Source organism: Cyprinodon variegatus, unplaced genomic scaffold (genome assembly GCF_000732505.1).
Source record: "Cyprinodon variegatus isolate N-32 unplaced genomic scaffold, C_variegatus-1.0 Scaffold141, whole genome shotgun sequence".
In the NCBI taxonomy this organism is placed as follows: Eukaryota; Metazoa; Chordata; class Actinopteri; order Cyprinodontiformes; family Cyprinodontidae; genus Cyprinodon; species Cyprinodon variegatus.
In genome coordinates, this window is record NW_015150594.1 from 571,127 (window position 1) to 586,295 (window position 15,169).

At 35.5% G+C, this 15,169-nt stretch overlaps 1 protein-coding gene across 3 annotated transcripts in view; it reads left to right on the forward strand.

Annotated features, from left to right (window-relative positions):
• stxbp5 (syntaxin binding protein 5 (tomosyn)) overlaps nt 1-15,169 on the forward strand; it is a 146,056-nt gene that overhangs the window by 103,141 nt on the left and 27,746 nt on the right. For all 3 annotated transcript variants that reach the window (XM_015376784.1, XM_015376785.1, XM_015376786.1), the window contains exons 8-10: nt 8,950-9,073; nt 10,788-10,866; nt 14,042-14,196. In XM_015376784.1, coding sequence (XP_015232270.1) covers nt 8,950-9,073; nt 10,788-10,866; nt 14,042-14,196 — 358 coding nt within the window. The remainder of the gene's footprint in view (nt 1-8,949; nt 9,074-10,787; nt 10,867-14,041; nt 14,197-15,169) is intronic.

Consider the following 15,169-nt stretch of genomic DNA (forward strand, 5'->3'; position numbering starts at 1 on the left):
TACGTCTGTGCATATAACAATCATATTTTTACTCCCTTTCCTGCTGGTCTTTACATGTGCCTCCTGGTACATTTTTCATCTTACAGAATGCAGGATTTAATTTTTTTCGTTTTCAGGCTTTTAATAGACCTATTGTTCAAACTCACTCATCTATTCTGCTGTCAGTTCCAAAAACAGGTCCCTCTTTGCCTTGTATCTCTAAACTGTCATCCTGTATACATTTTTCATACTTGTGTCATTTTCTTAGTGCTTGCATTTATTCTCTTTTTCCTTCATACTATAAAAACGAAGGTTTTATCTCTTATTTAAGCCTCTTTTTCCTATCTTATATCTGTTTCTACTTTTCATTGTCTTGCTTTCAAGCCTGGAAATATATACTGTTACTATTTTATTGTTCAAATGCACTTTAAAAGAAGTGTATCCCTGGTTTTTCAATAGCAATGAGGATTACACTCGACTTATAATTTCCTATATAATAAATGAGGTAGAAGTTGGCCTATGATTTATAAAGAGAGTGTAAACACCAATTTTGTAACTAAACTTCTGGACATGTTTTCGGGGAAGATTTAGTTTTGAAAAACACATAAATTATATAACCTAAAAAGCATTTAATGGAATACAACAAAGAATAATTTACATTTATAACTAGTTGGGTAATCTTTTTTTTTATTTTTCTTTTTTTTACCAAAACTAAACCTGATAATAGAGCTTATGAGTATGATATTCTTGAATAAATCTGCTGCTGAAAAGCTTTTTACTGACACTTCAGGCATTCCACATTTTCATTTTGCTGCATTATGTATTTAAATGCATTATTTAGTATAATTGATTTAATTCCAAAATCAACATAATGCATATTACTTTTGATGTTGAAAAGTTAAATAATGAATTAGTGCAATGAAGCTGATTACTTTAATTAGGAGAGTGAAACAAAGAAGAGAGGTTAGCCCCGAGCTGATTTAAAAATCAACATATTTCTACCATGTTTTTTTTTCTACCAGAAAAAAACATTTCAGAGACATAGTTTTTCAACATAGTTTAAACATAGTTTAAAAAGTATGTTAAATGAATACATTATATATCTCTATATATTACTTAGTATCAGTATCAGAAAAGCAAGTGTTGGTGAAGGTAAGCAAATCGCATGACCTATTTTTTTGAGAGGTAAAACAATAAGATTAGAGATGCTTCAACAGTTTTTTTTTTTTTTTTTAAGAAATTACTGTTGATAATATTGTACAATGTTGTTAGTTAAGGTCATATGGGGAGGCTGTGGATTGAATGTTTACAGTCAGATACTGCTAATGTTGGATAACCATTTGCTGGCTTTATTTTGCATGTGTTTTTATTCGTTAGGCTTTTCAATCAGTGATTTCACCTTATTGGGCCCTAATAGATTGCTGAAAACAGGGTTATGTGATGTTTCTACCCTTTTGGGACTCTGATATTTTAGTTTTCAGTTAATAGTTATTCTGTTTTGTTGATCTTTGGTTTATTTGCCATTATATTTAAGCAGTCTTTAGTTTCTATCTGTTGCCCCCCTGTGTTTGTTTCCTTTCCCCTTGGCTTCCTTCTAGTTAGTTCCATTCTCACCTTATTCAGCTTATTAATCCACCCTTTGTTCTATTCCCCTTATATACTTCACCTCCGCAGTCATTCAGTGCTGGTTCCTTGTTGTTGTTTTGTTGTTCCCTCGTCTGGCTTCCCTCAAGATTTTTCCCTGATGCTTTTTTTTTTTTTTTTTTCGTTTTTTTTTTTTTTTTTTTTCGTTCTTAGTATTTTGGATTTTTAGTTGTCTGCTGCTGTTTTTAATAAAATCTATAAGATACATCTCTGCCTCCTGGTCTCTGCATTTGGGTCCTTAAACAACCTCCATACAAATCGTGACAGGTTACTTTAAAGCTGGTGAAAAGAAAGTGGCATTGACCCTCTATTACTCACAGAACCTGCTTGAACCCTGCAAAACAATTAACGTTATATTAAACTAAAACAATCTTTGGACAAATGTTAGCTGTTTTTAAACTGTGTCTTTTTTAATTGTGCTTTAAAACTGAAATGGACAACTTGAGCCATATAGTTATTGGTCTTTGGAGACATATCTTAATGTGAAAAAAAAAGCAGCAATAGGGTACTAATTATTTACTTATATATATATAGCATCCAATATATTACGTTATTGCAGGTGGAATCTAATGTAAAAATAAAAATTCTGTCTTTTTGATTGGCACCGATACCTCCATTTATTTAAACCTCATGTCAAATAGTGACTCAGTCTGGCTGGTTGTGAATGCAAGCAAAAACACCAATTATTTGTAATGTAGTCTGGTTTTATAAGCCAAAGCTTTTTTCCTTCTAAATAATGTTTTTAAGCCAGACAGATAAAGAGTCAAAAGCTGATTTTGCAAATCAAACCAAAACCAAATAAACCAAACTAAAACAATGTAGTGAATGTCATCACTTTGCTAAATGTTCCTGTTTGTAAAGGCTTTATCTTTCCACATAAAGCCAAGAATAACATTACACAGCACGTTTCTTTTTCAAATATGATTTCATGTCACTGCTCTTTCAATTTATTAACCTTAGAAAATGATTTATATGGAAAAAAAAGTGAAGGGATCAGAAGGGATCAGTAGTGCTGAAAATTTTTTTTTTTTTACTCTAAACTTCTGACCTTTCATCTAATATCACGTTCTGGATTAAGTTCCACTTGGTTCAGATGAGGCAGTTAATAAGGATACAATACTCTCAAAATGTAAGATTCTGTTGTGTTCTGAGATGAATTCTGTCTAAGCCGCTTCCCTCGCTTCAGTCATGAGATGTGAGGATGAATCATATTTTTATTACAAAAACCATCTTAAGGAGCTCAATGGGGATTGTTTTATTTAGGGCTTATATAACAACAGCAGCTCAACAACAGACCCAAAGTGGATTTTACGTTCCAAAGCAAAAATGGATTTCTCAGTGGGAATCAGTGCTGACATTTTGCCCTGAGAGCTTGTTTTTGTAGACTTTCTTTTCATGGATGAATATTTGCATGCACATATTTACCCAAGTATGTTAAGGGGACAAGACTCTATATTAAGTCACATTTTGGGTCGATGAATAGCATATACAGTATTGACAAAGGGAATAATTATGTTAGTTAAAACATTTTTGGTGAAAAGTGTTTCTGGGCTTTCTTTAGCTTAAACTTACAGAATCAGGAAGGTACTGATAAATATATGTTCCTCTGGATTTGTTATTTTGATTAAAGCTGCATTTTATAAACTTCATTTTAGTGTAAGTTTATTTATTGATATAAAACAAAAAGGGTACACTACAAAAAAATTTAAAATAAAAAAGTAATTTTTTCTTAAAATAAGTGTGTTCGTTCTTCGATTAAGGAGGTGAGGCACTTTGCTAATGGAACAAGACAATTACATATAAAATAAGAAAAAAACTATTGCATTGTCTTATTGCAAGTGCATATTATCCAATTATCTTATTTTATATAGTATAAAATCCAATTCCTTTGACAAAAAACACTTAATTTAAGAAATGTTTACTTATTTCTAGATCGTTTTTGCAGAGTAAAATGTATATTAAATTGACTCAGTACACACAGTGGTATGTTTCGACTATTAGACTTCAAGCATATTCATTAACATAATGAATGCCTCTCAGCTTCACTGCTGGAAATCAAAAAATCAAGCTGCAGTATTACCTCCTTTCTTCCCCTTTATAAGTGTAAATAAAAATAGCTATAAAAAAAGTTATTGTCACACACGCGTACTACCACTGTGTCCTGATTTTGTTATTTCTTTCAATGGAAACTGTAAATAATATTGAGTGATGAAAACCAAAGTCAAATTCCTTCTTGGTGTAACAACCTTCTTAATTGGCAAATTAAGATGACTTTTAATTTGGGTGATCTTGGACTACAGAATATGAAAAACCATGAATTCTAGAGAGTGTGTATGTAAATGGGGAGACTTCAATAGTGTGTGTCTGTGTGTGTGGCCATGTATTTGTTTTCCTGTTTTCTTGTGGAGACCATGTCTAATCCATATCAGCATGACTTAATAAAGCTATATATTAAATATAACTTATGATAACATAAAAAAATGCAGCCCAGATGCAGAAACAATTGCTGCAACAGTTTTTTTTTGTTTTGTTTTTTTTTAAACGCTTACTCATCTGATTCATGGAAGTAGTATATATCTGTTTAATATCTGGTCAAGTTTCCCTTTTGCATGAATCACTGAGGCGCTGCATTAGGGTGATCAGCCTGTGGCTCTATTTAGGAAAATCTCGGTTGCTTTAATAGCTACCTTTGGGTCAGCTTCTTTCCTTCCTTTGACTTCTCTCGTTTTCTTCTCGGCAATACTCCAATCAACACAATGACACCATGGTTATTAAACTGGATATTAATAGTGTTTGAAGTGTGAGTGGATGCCAAGTCCTGTTGGAAAATAAATTAACATCCCTATAAAACTTAACATTTATTTTTAATTTATAGATACTTTCAAATAGTTCCAAGGTCACCTTTCTTTTTGAGCCAAATTTAGGGTAAAACTTGCAAAATCATCAAAAATGCATTATCAGTTATTTCTAGTGTGGCATTTGATGCTTCCTTCTGATTGTTAGAAGAGAAAGGCATAAATCTAAGATATATCCCAGACGAATAAGTTTAACATGGACCTGATAAGAAAGCGCATCAGGTAACATGGCTCTCTTTATTATATCTTGCTGTGGAGATCTAACAACAGACCTTAACTGTACCTCTCTACTCTTCGTCCAGACCTTTGGAGCTGAACTTAACAGGTTTTTCTCACTCAAGTTAGTTATGTTTTGTGCCCCCCGGGGGCCTTGGGTCCTGGGGGCTCCGACATTGCAGCGGCTGGAGGTTTTCCTCAAGGCCGTCTCTCCTCCTCCCGTCGTGGGGAGGCAGATTTTCTGGGTTGGCCCCTCCTGGGCACCTTTGCACTTGGGGTCCCTTTGGGTGTTTGGGGCTTTGGGTCCCCCGGCACATGCCTCTGTTCACAGAAGGGGCGAATCTTTGGCTATTCACAACCACTATTGAGCATTTTTCCTTTGGATAAACTTTACATGCACAAGTGCACTCTCACAAACAAATACAGGGGCTTGGTTCCAGGTACTTAGAGATTCACTTCCATATAGAAAGCCCATATTCTTATCCTCAGCTACCACAATATACATGTCAGATTAAATAATACTACTTATAGTATCAAGGTGTTACTTTATTGTGTCTTTTATATTATATCTGTTGTTTTTGCTGTTCTTTTTACATCTCTTTGTAGGTGATAAAGCAGACTGAAGGTGTTTTATCGTTATCGCCATTTAACTCCTCTTTCATCTTTCATCTGTTTTTCCTTTCCTGTTCTACTTACATTGCAGTGACCATAAAATCTGTAATACTCCCTGTATCTAGAGGAATATTATAGTGATAGCCGTACTGCTCCACTTGTGCGAGCAAAAACTTCCAAACACTACGTGTAGGTCTTATTAAGGACAAGTGTGTAATCACAACTTGACAAGAAACTTCTGTACATTTACAGTTTTACCTTTATATTTCACGTATACATTCTTTTCCTAATCATTTTTGTAGCTCCAATTAATTTAATGACTAAAGTAAATTAAATTGATTCACAATAAAAACATAAAGAAAAAATGTCATGAGATTGAATAGCCAGGAGAAAAAGGTTTGTAAAAGGTGGTTGTAGTGGAATACCAAAATTCATAACCGACTAATCTCTAGATCACATTTACATTTATCTGACCTAAGCATTTGGAAGTGACAGAGAAATCAGAGTTTTAGTGTAACAGAGATACAAGCATTTGTAAACCAGGTGATAAAATTATATTTATATTTATTGGGCTTAGCCTATTACTGAGCTCTTTTCATAAACTAATGCTAATTTAGTCAAGTGCTGAATAAAACTCATTTGCGCCATATTACCTAATTCTATTACTAAAACTGTTCATTCATCGTGTTAAAATCCACATCTGCGCTCCCTGCATAACAACATAACAAGGATTCTGGCAGAGTTTGCATAAGTAGTTTTGCAAGTCATCTTGAAGGCTTATATATTGATACTAGTAATATTTTTTACTAACCAGATTTAGCAAGATTTACGAATACATTAATAAAGTGTGTGGGGCCATGACAGGTTCGATTCCACTTTGCGATTGACCTCTAGCAAGCAGATAGATTGTTTGACTGTCTGATTTCTTACTTATCTGCTCTTGCTCCTGAATGAGGGAGATTATGGGAAGCGTTTTCCTGGCAGGGCTGCACAACGACATCCTGAGCTGTCAAGAGGCGATACGGGACGCGGGAGAATAAACCCATACAGTACACACTAATGCACGCGTGTGTGCGGAGCTGACAAGCAGAAACCGTTTTGAGGATAGTTATGGCATGTGAAGTGCTGGTGTTTGTGCATATTTTAACAGGTGAGAATTTTTTTTAAACCCTAATAAAAATAAATGTGATCAGTCAGCAAAAATGTATCCAGAACTTTTAAAAAACTACTTTAGACTTAAGCTCTGTAAAATAAAGGACTCCTACTATAAGACTATTATCGTGTCTGCCTGATTAAAAAGACTTTAAAAGCAAATACGTCCTTTTACTTTTTAGGTACTTCTATTTTGTCAGTTCATTGAACTCTGATGCAACTGAAAAAGATGTGGTAGTTTAGAGCTCCTACTGGTCCCATTATGACACAATGCTGGCAGATTGTTCTACAGCTGAGGCTGTGACATGCATATGCCTTGCATCTGGTTTCATCCCACAGTATTAATTTGTGTGCTTGTTATTGGCTTCACTGTAACTGTGTGTGTGTGTGTGTGTGTGTGTGTGTGTATGTGTGTGTGTGTACCTGTCAAGGCCTCAGAGTGAGGACCATTTTTCCAATTTCACCATCAAACAGAACCAGTTGTTGCAAAGTAAGGACATTTTGCCATTCCTCACATGCTATTTTGCTAATGGTTAGGTTTAGGGGTAAGGTGTCAATTGGGTTAGGGTTAGGTAGGCATTGGCAATGGTTAGGTTTAGTGTTAGTTCTAGGTTTAGGACATAGAAAGGGTTGAAAATGACTGAAAACCAATGGATGTCAATGGGAGTCAACACATGGTCCTCACTACGATGGCAAAACGAGTGTGTGTGTGTGGAGGGGGGCAGGGTGATCGTGTGTGGGTGTGTGTAAGTGCATGATGCTCTCCTCTGCCTATAATGTGTGTTGACTTTCTTGTCTCTTCCCTAAAGATCAATCTGTGGAAATGGGCCTAATGTGATAAATCATAAAATTAGTATTTTTAATTGGTATTGTTTCATTTGATGAGCGCCATGTGTTTTAATTACCCTGCTCATTTTCTAATTAGGCATAGTGGATTGGGGACTGTTGGGACTGTCAAAATCAACAGATTTTTACAAGGTTTGTAGCAGTCAGAACATCATTAATTGTGTAAATGAAGGATCTTGGTCAGGAAATATGTTTTTTTCATAAGGTCTGTTCATTTTCTGCCTTTTCTTAAATAATATTTTCTTAATATTTTTTTATATATTTTTCATTGATGTGACTTCTTATTATGATTCTTAGGTTTGACAGTTTTGTCTTACTCTACAGATAATTTTTTTAATTTCAATACACGGAAACCTTTTAGAAACAAAGTGAAAAGGAACATCTTTAGAGTTTTTGTAATTCCCAGTGTAATCTTTATTTGAATTTCCAAATATAATAAGGTCTAAATGTTTGAAGAAACAAGTTATTCAACAATGTAACTCTCTTTATTTCAAAAGCATGGAGCTTAATTATATTTAGCAAAATGGGAAACATCTTCACACTTTATTTAGGACACCTACACGATTACATCAATGCCATTTGGCGCAGAACCTCAATGAATCATTTGTGGCAAATTTATGACAAGCCTATCCTTCTTCCTTGGCTGCGGCTCACTGAACCCACCACTTGTACCATGTCAGCGTCATCAGCCCAAAAACATATCAGAGCAGTTACTCATCATGTCTTAATATTACTGCGCAACAAATCTTCATATAAAAGAAAAAGGGAAACTCTAAGTGCTTTATGATAAGGGAAAGCTTTAGAATATCAGCTAACTACCCTAGTTGTCAAAAAGATTTGTGTCAATCAGGGTATGTCTTTATAAAACCTAAAGAAAAACAGTTAAAATGGATTCAAAATTTCAAGGTCAGACAAACATTGAAAACTTTGATTCTATAGCTATCTATTATTTACAAATAAGATTTTAAGAGCTTTTATTGTGAAATTAGATTATCTATTTTTTAATTTAGGCTGAATACTTTATTTCAAGATACTGATTAGTTAAAGACACTTGACACTGCCAATACATCTTACAGTATTTAGTCTGAAAAAAACAACAACATGATTTTAGTATATTCATTTTCTTTCAATCTACTGTGTATAGCTAATTTGCACGTCTGTTTCTTAAATTTAATAATTGCTGAGTTTCAAACTTGGAGTTTTAACACTGAAATAATGCTTAAGAGTTTATCTTTTTACTAGAGTTTAACATTTCTTGCATACCCAATAAATAGTCATAAATACATACCTCGCTTTAATCATATTTTATCCGATCTGGAACTCTTGACAGGTTCAAGGATCTTTTTTTTTTCTTGTTTTTTTTTTTTCTCAGCATTATAATAAAAAATGCTCCTAAAATAGTCTTTTGTAAAATACTAAAATAAAAATTCAGAAGATTTGGGATTCATTTATCTTGCTTCTGCCATCTGTCCATGAGCTCACAGTCACAGGCCTTTAAACCACTTACAAGTAGCATGTACCGTATGGCTTCGCTACTGCAGACGTGTGGTGTTACAGGCATGGTGGCACATGATGTTCTTATCCTGTTCAACCCCTTTCCCTGAACCCCTCCATCTTCTCTGCCTTCCTGTCTGTAATCTCCTAGGCTATCCATTCAGTTGCATGGCATCATGAGGGCAAGCAGTTTATTTGCAGTCACTCAGATGGAACTCTGACCATATGGAACATCAGAGGCCAAGGAAAACCCATACAGACAATCACACCACATGGTAAGCAGGTGAAGGCATGCCTAAGCACAGTCCAATTACACAGCTCAATAGATTTGTTTGATATATTATTTATATGAGATGCTCTTTGGTGTTGGCTGATCAGAAACCTGGGGTTAGCAAGGCAAACAAGGTTAGCAGAGCTGGGACCTCAAAATAAACATTTTATTTATTTAAAGAGATATTTTGTTTTATAAAAATATGAGGTCTGCAACATGATAAAAAACAATGCTATCCCCGACTCATACCCCACTATGTTTATTGCTCTATTTTTCCAATTTACCAACATTTAGAAGACCAAAGTCATTCATTTATGCTAAAAAATATTAAATGGTGAAGTTAAAAAAAAAAAATAAAAAATTCAATTTAAAAGGTTTTTCTGGGAATTCGGCCTCTATGTAGGGGAAATTATGTTGCATGTTTTGCTAGTTTATTGTATGTGTATTTTAAATGAAGCTTAGAAATAGACCATGGTTTGTCCTGCATCTGAGAGCAGTTATCCTGAATCTGAAAACAACAACCACAAATTTTGTCTTTACTATCATGTAAGTCAGATTTCTAATTGTTTCAATAACATTACAGCATTAACCCCCCTCTGATAATGCAGGCAGCATAATTTTTATTGTAACAGCCTATTTATTTGAGTATTTTATGATATTTGTAAATATGAACGCCATAGCATAATTTTTGTGTTTCATTTCTGGGTCCACACATCTGAAAACCTTGACGGTCCTGATGTGGTAGAGTTACACAATTAGAAAAAAAAAAAAAGTTACACAATTAACTTGTTGGCTATTTAACTCTTCTAATAGAAATTTGTACAAATGACCTTTTCCTTTTCATAAAAAAAAGTTATCTTCTATTATTTCCTCTCCTTTTACATAAAACAGGAATATTAAGTGTTTGCTTTATCTTATGCCTCAATACGCTACATGACCTTTACTACTGGGGCTCTATTTATGTTATTCGAAAGCAAGTCTACTCTTTTGATGTTTTAGTGCATAGCTCTGCCTTCCAATAGTCATATACAGTAGAGACGGATCTAACTACTTCCCTACAGTTTGAATGTGTCAGGATGAAAGAGCAAAAGAAAAGGACAGGCTGTTTAGCAGTCCCAATTATTTAAAGAACAGAAGAGTCTAGACAAGCATAAGGACATTAATTAAAACAAAGAAAAATGGTTGTTTCTTAAACAGTTTTTGCATGCAGAGAAATGAAGGTTTTTACCAAATTAGCTTTTCAATTAGTTGTTTCTCTTACTACTTCATACATAATTACTTTGGCATTTAATGGGCAATTATTTAAATTCAAATGACCGATTTAAGTAAAGCTTTTAAGTGTTCGTTAAATTGTCCTTTTTGACATCTATCTATAAAAGAATACCTGATTTTAAATTCATTTGCCTTGCATGTCCTGCAATAATGATTACTGTATAATATCAGCAGCCATCATCTCCAATAACTTACAGTTAAAATGATAATTGAGTTCATTTTTATTTGCATTAAAAAACATTCAGAATGGACTGTTTCCACAAAATCAAAAAACTAACCTCACCCCTCTGCACACCCGACCCTTGCATTTGTCTTGCTTCTCTCTGTTTTTAAAGCCTCCTGGTTTTCAAATATTACTATGGGGTGAAAAATAAATAGAAGAATCAAGAAAAGAAAAAGAAGCAAAGAATAGGCCGAGTAAAGTAATTCTGTTTGTTCTATTTTAGGAAAACAGCCCAAGGATGGAAAGAAGCCAGAGCCGTGTAAACCCATTCTTAAAGTGGAATATAAAACAACAAGAAACGGGTAGGCTCTTTTTCACTCTTACAAGTCTAATTTGCAAACACATTGTACACAGTCTTGAAAAATAACACATGAAGGTCCTTGTCAGGTGTTAAAGGCTGTAAAGTGATGCATTCGTATATGTTATTCTATAAAGTCAAAACAATAGTTTTAGCTTTTAGCTGATTTTGGTACAGCACTGTACTGTACAGTTACACAATTAACTTGTGACATAATTTGCTGAACATGAAAAAAAATAAATATACTTTTGTATCTATGTATATGCATTATGCATTAGCCTTTAGGTGTTTTATTTCTATACATTTGAATAAAAACACTATTTAAACACAAATAATAAAATATATGGAATATGATATGACCGCTTTTAATTGAGACAGAAAAAAGCACTCTAGCTTCTTTTTTTACAACAATTGTGCATGTGCTGAGGTAGAGTCTGCATTCAGCTGCTTAGACAGTAAAGACTCCTACATTTACCTAGCTGCAAAATTTAGCTGTACTTCAAAATATTGAAGGCAGAACAGTTTTTTCCTGCCAGAAAAACCATTGAGTTGCTTGTTCTAAACCAAATGAAAATAAATATTTACAATATCCACTTTATACAACTGCTTGATAATATGAGTTTAATTTGTTAAACATAAACATAAGCTGACCTCTGAAGCAAGGTTATGTTATAGGTTGAAGGGGTGAATGTGTGGGTATATGAAATGTCTCATAATAAATAATGTATACAGCTTTATGTATACAGATACGTCAGCTTTGCTGATGTATGTCTAAAAATTATACAATAACTTTATATTCAATGCCCAGCCCAGGGAGGGTAGGGGTGGAGGGGCTAATATGTCATTTAATCAGAAACTTTCCAACCATCATATATTGTCTTTTGAACACACGCCCAACTGGGTGTTTGTTAGGACAACAAATGAGGGTGTGAATCAAGCTTCATTCATGGAGTGGGAGACATTATCCAACAGATGTTAATTTAGTTAGGATCGTTTTTTTTCCCACCTCCTGCACTGAGTCCAGAGGGCATCCAATCACAGAGCTCGCCTTCCTGATCAGCTTATCCAGCCGCTTTCTCTCAGCTACATATAAGCCAATGCTCCAGCAGACAGCTCCATAGAAAGTGGCTGATGCCACAACAGTCATAGAAGGTCTCTAGGAGCGCCCCCTGCACTCCAACAGACCTCAGTCTCCTCAGCAGGAAGAGTCTGCTCTGACCTTTCTTATGCAGAGCCTCAGTGTTGAGTCCAGTCCAGTTTGTTATTCAGGTGAACACCTAGGTACTTATAAGAGTCCACTATCGCAATGTCCACTTTGCTGGATGTTCACCGGTGTCAGTGGATCCGCTTCTGCGAAAATCCACCACTAACCACTTGGTTTTCCCTGCATTAATCAAAAGGTGGTTCTGCTGGCACCAGACCACAAAGTTATGGGTCCACTCCCTGTACTCTGAATCGTCCCCGCCTGTGATGAGACCAACTACGGCAGAATCATCAGAGACCTTCTGGAAGTGGCAGCGTGCAGAGTTGATGGAGAAATCTGTAATATAAAGGGTAAAGAGGAACGGTGCCAGCACTGTTCCCTGTGGGACCCCTGTACTGCAAACCAACCAATCTGAGACACAGCCCTGTGCCCTTACATACTGTGGACAGCCAGTGAGGTAGTCCAGAATCCACTTAGACATGTGCTGGTACACTCCTGAAAACGCCAGCTTGTCCCTTATGAGTCATGGCTGGACGGTGTTAAAAGCACTTGAAAAATCAAAGAACATGATCCTCACAGTGCTTCCAGGTTTCTCTAGGTGAGTCAGAGCTTGGAGCAGGAGGAAGATGATGGCATCATTTACCCCAATCCCAGGATGGTAGGCAAACTAAAGTGGATCCAATATAGTCTTTACCAGGGAGCATAGGTGGTGTAAAACTAACTGTTTGAGGGTCTTGATCAGGTGTGAAGTCAGTGCTACCGACTTGTAGCTGCTGAGATCCTTTAGATGTTTTATCTTTGGCACTGGTACAACACAAGAGATCATCGACAGCTGTGGTGCTTCTCCTAGCCTCAGGCTTAAGTTGAACATGTAGCACAAGATGCCACATAGTTCATCTGCACAACATCTGAGAAGCCTGGAGCGGATGCCATCTAGACCCGCAGCCTTTTGCATCTTGTTCTGTTGCAGCTCATTCCTCACCTGTATTGTTGCATATTCACCCATCTTTCTATTGGTTCATGAGTAAAGAGGATAAATTTGGTGTGTACCGGTATATACTTTAGTTTGTGTCCCCAAGCACAGAGGCAGGGGAAGGATTGCATGTCCCTGTGACAGTGTATTGCTACAGTAGGTTCTTTTCAGGGAAAATTAAAAGTTTTCCTTCACCAATGTTCAAGGTTAGTCAGCCTTGACATCAGCCCTTAATGTCCAAAAATAATACCATGGCTTGTGGCATAACAGATGTCTTATTTGAATGATTTTGTTTGAAATGTGAATAAATGAAGTGAGTGATGGAAGCAAACTAGCTACACACACATGCACAAAATCAGTATAACCAATCACATGGTTTGATGGATCAGCCAATTGTAAGATTGACAAGAAGGTTTTAATCAAACGTTTGCTTAGTTCTCTGAGCATTCTGACAAGGTGTAGAAGATCGAGGCAAACTGCCATCAGGTTCCAACTCCAATACATGGAAATGTGGATATTCGACTAAACAGTAGCTTACCAACCATATCAATGCTTTTTTGTCGTACCGTTAACTGTTTAAATCCACTTACGATGCTATATCTGCAATTGATCGGAGGATTTCCAGTTCAAATAGTTTTTCATTTACCAAAGCTGGGAAGAGGAGACACTATACATATATTTAGTTATTTGCCTTCCACAAATAGGAATAGGAAAAATAAATAAAATAAATAGGATTTATTTTGTTGCTTTTTTAGAAGCTCGCATTAATAAATCTCATGACTAGAGGTATAACAAATATTATTGGTTAAAACTTCATACAGTAGAACACATTTCATAAGACTTCAAATTTACAATGCAACCCTTCTGAATGATGTTTTTGCTACTCTGATTTGCTGCTCCAAAGGTTTCCATGACTTTTTGTCTTAGTTTTATGAAACTACAATTCATGAACAAAGGTTTGACAAACTCTCCTGTCTGTGCCTGTTGTGTCTTTCTATTCAGGGACCCTTTTATCATATTCTCTGGAGGTCTGTCCTATGACACGGTAGGACGGAGGCCATGTCTGACAGTTATGCATGGAAAAAGTATTGCTGTGCTGGAGATGGATTATCCCATAGTAGACTTTCTAACACTATGTGAGACACCATATCCTAATGGTAAGATTATGTTTTGATCAAACATTTTTTACACTTTGTAACATCTAAATTTGATGTTAATCATTGTCTCCATGCTCATTGAGAATTCAATTACAAAAAAAAAAAAAAAATCAATCCAAGCACACACTCTACTCTTTTTAATTATTTCAGGCAGAATGGCTGTGTTGCTGCTTTTTGCAGTAAATTTCCCAAGTGTGAGGATCCTACCTCTACCTTTAATTAACTGAGAAACAGAATATTTCATTACATTTTGGTTTCATGCCTTTGTACATAACATTCTTTCATAAGATTTACATTTGCATCTACTTTCCTTTTACTGGTGAGTTAACAGTTTAAAAAAGCTTTAGAAGGCACAGGGTCCTAAGTGTGTGTAATCCTGGGTGTAATCTGTGCTGCTGTGTAATGTGCCACACATACAGCTTGGGAGAGGATTAGTAGATTATGTAACAATTCATTAAATCACTGGCAACTTGATTCCAGAATCTCCTGCTTTTTGTTTGCCGATGGTCACAGTTACTACACAAACCCTGTCTAATTGTGTGTGATTGTGTATACTTAAATCATCATTAAATTTAATTTTATAACTATAAATAATGTATAACAATATAGCTGCTGTCAATGCAGTATACTTAAATGTAATAACCCTGCTGTGGGAAAACAAATGGCTACTATTATACCATAATAGTACATTCACACCATAGTCTTTCCAGATATTTTAGTTTTTGATGTTTTTTTACCAAATTCGCATGCCCGTATGGATTTTTACTATCAGCGCACATAGTTGGCCACCTTCTTCACCTCACTGCATCATCAATCTCCTGCTTGCTGGTTTCAACTCATTATGGTGAGCTGGACCAGTATCATTCGGGTAATGGAGGTCAGGTGAGGAGGTCATCTGGACCTTAGACAGGAGGAGGGGAAGATTAGAGCAAGAAGCAGTGGAGAGAGATCACCAAAGCAGCAGAGGCTGCAG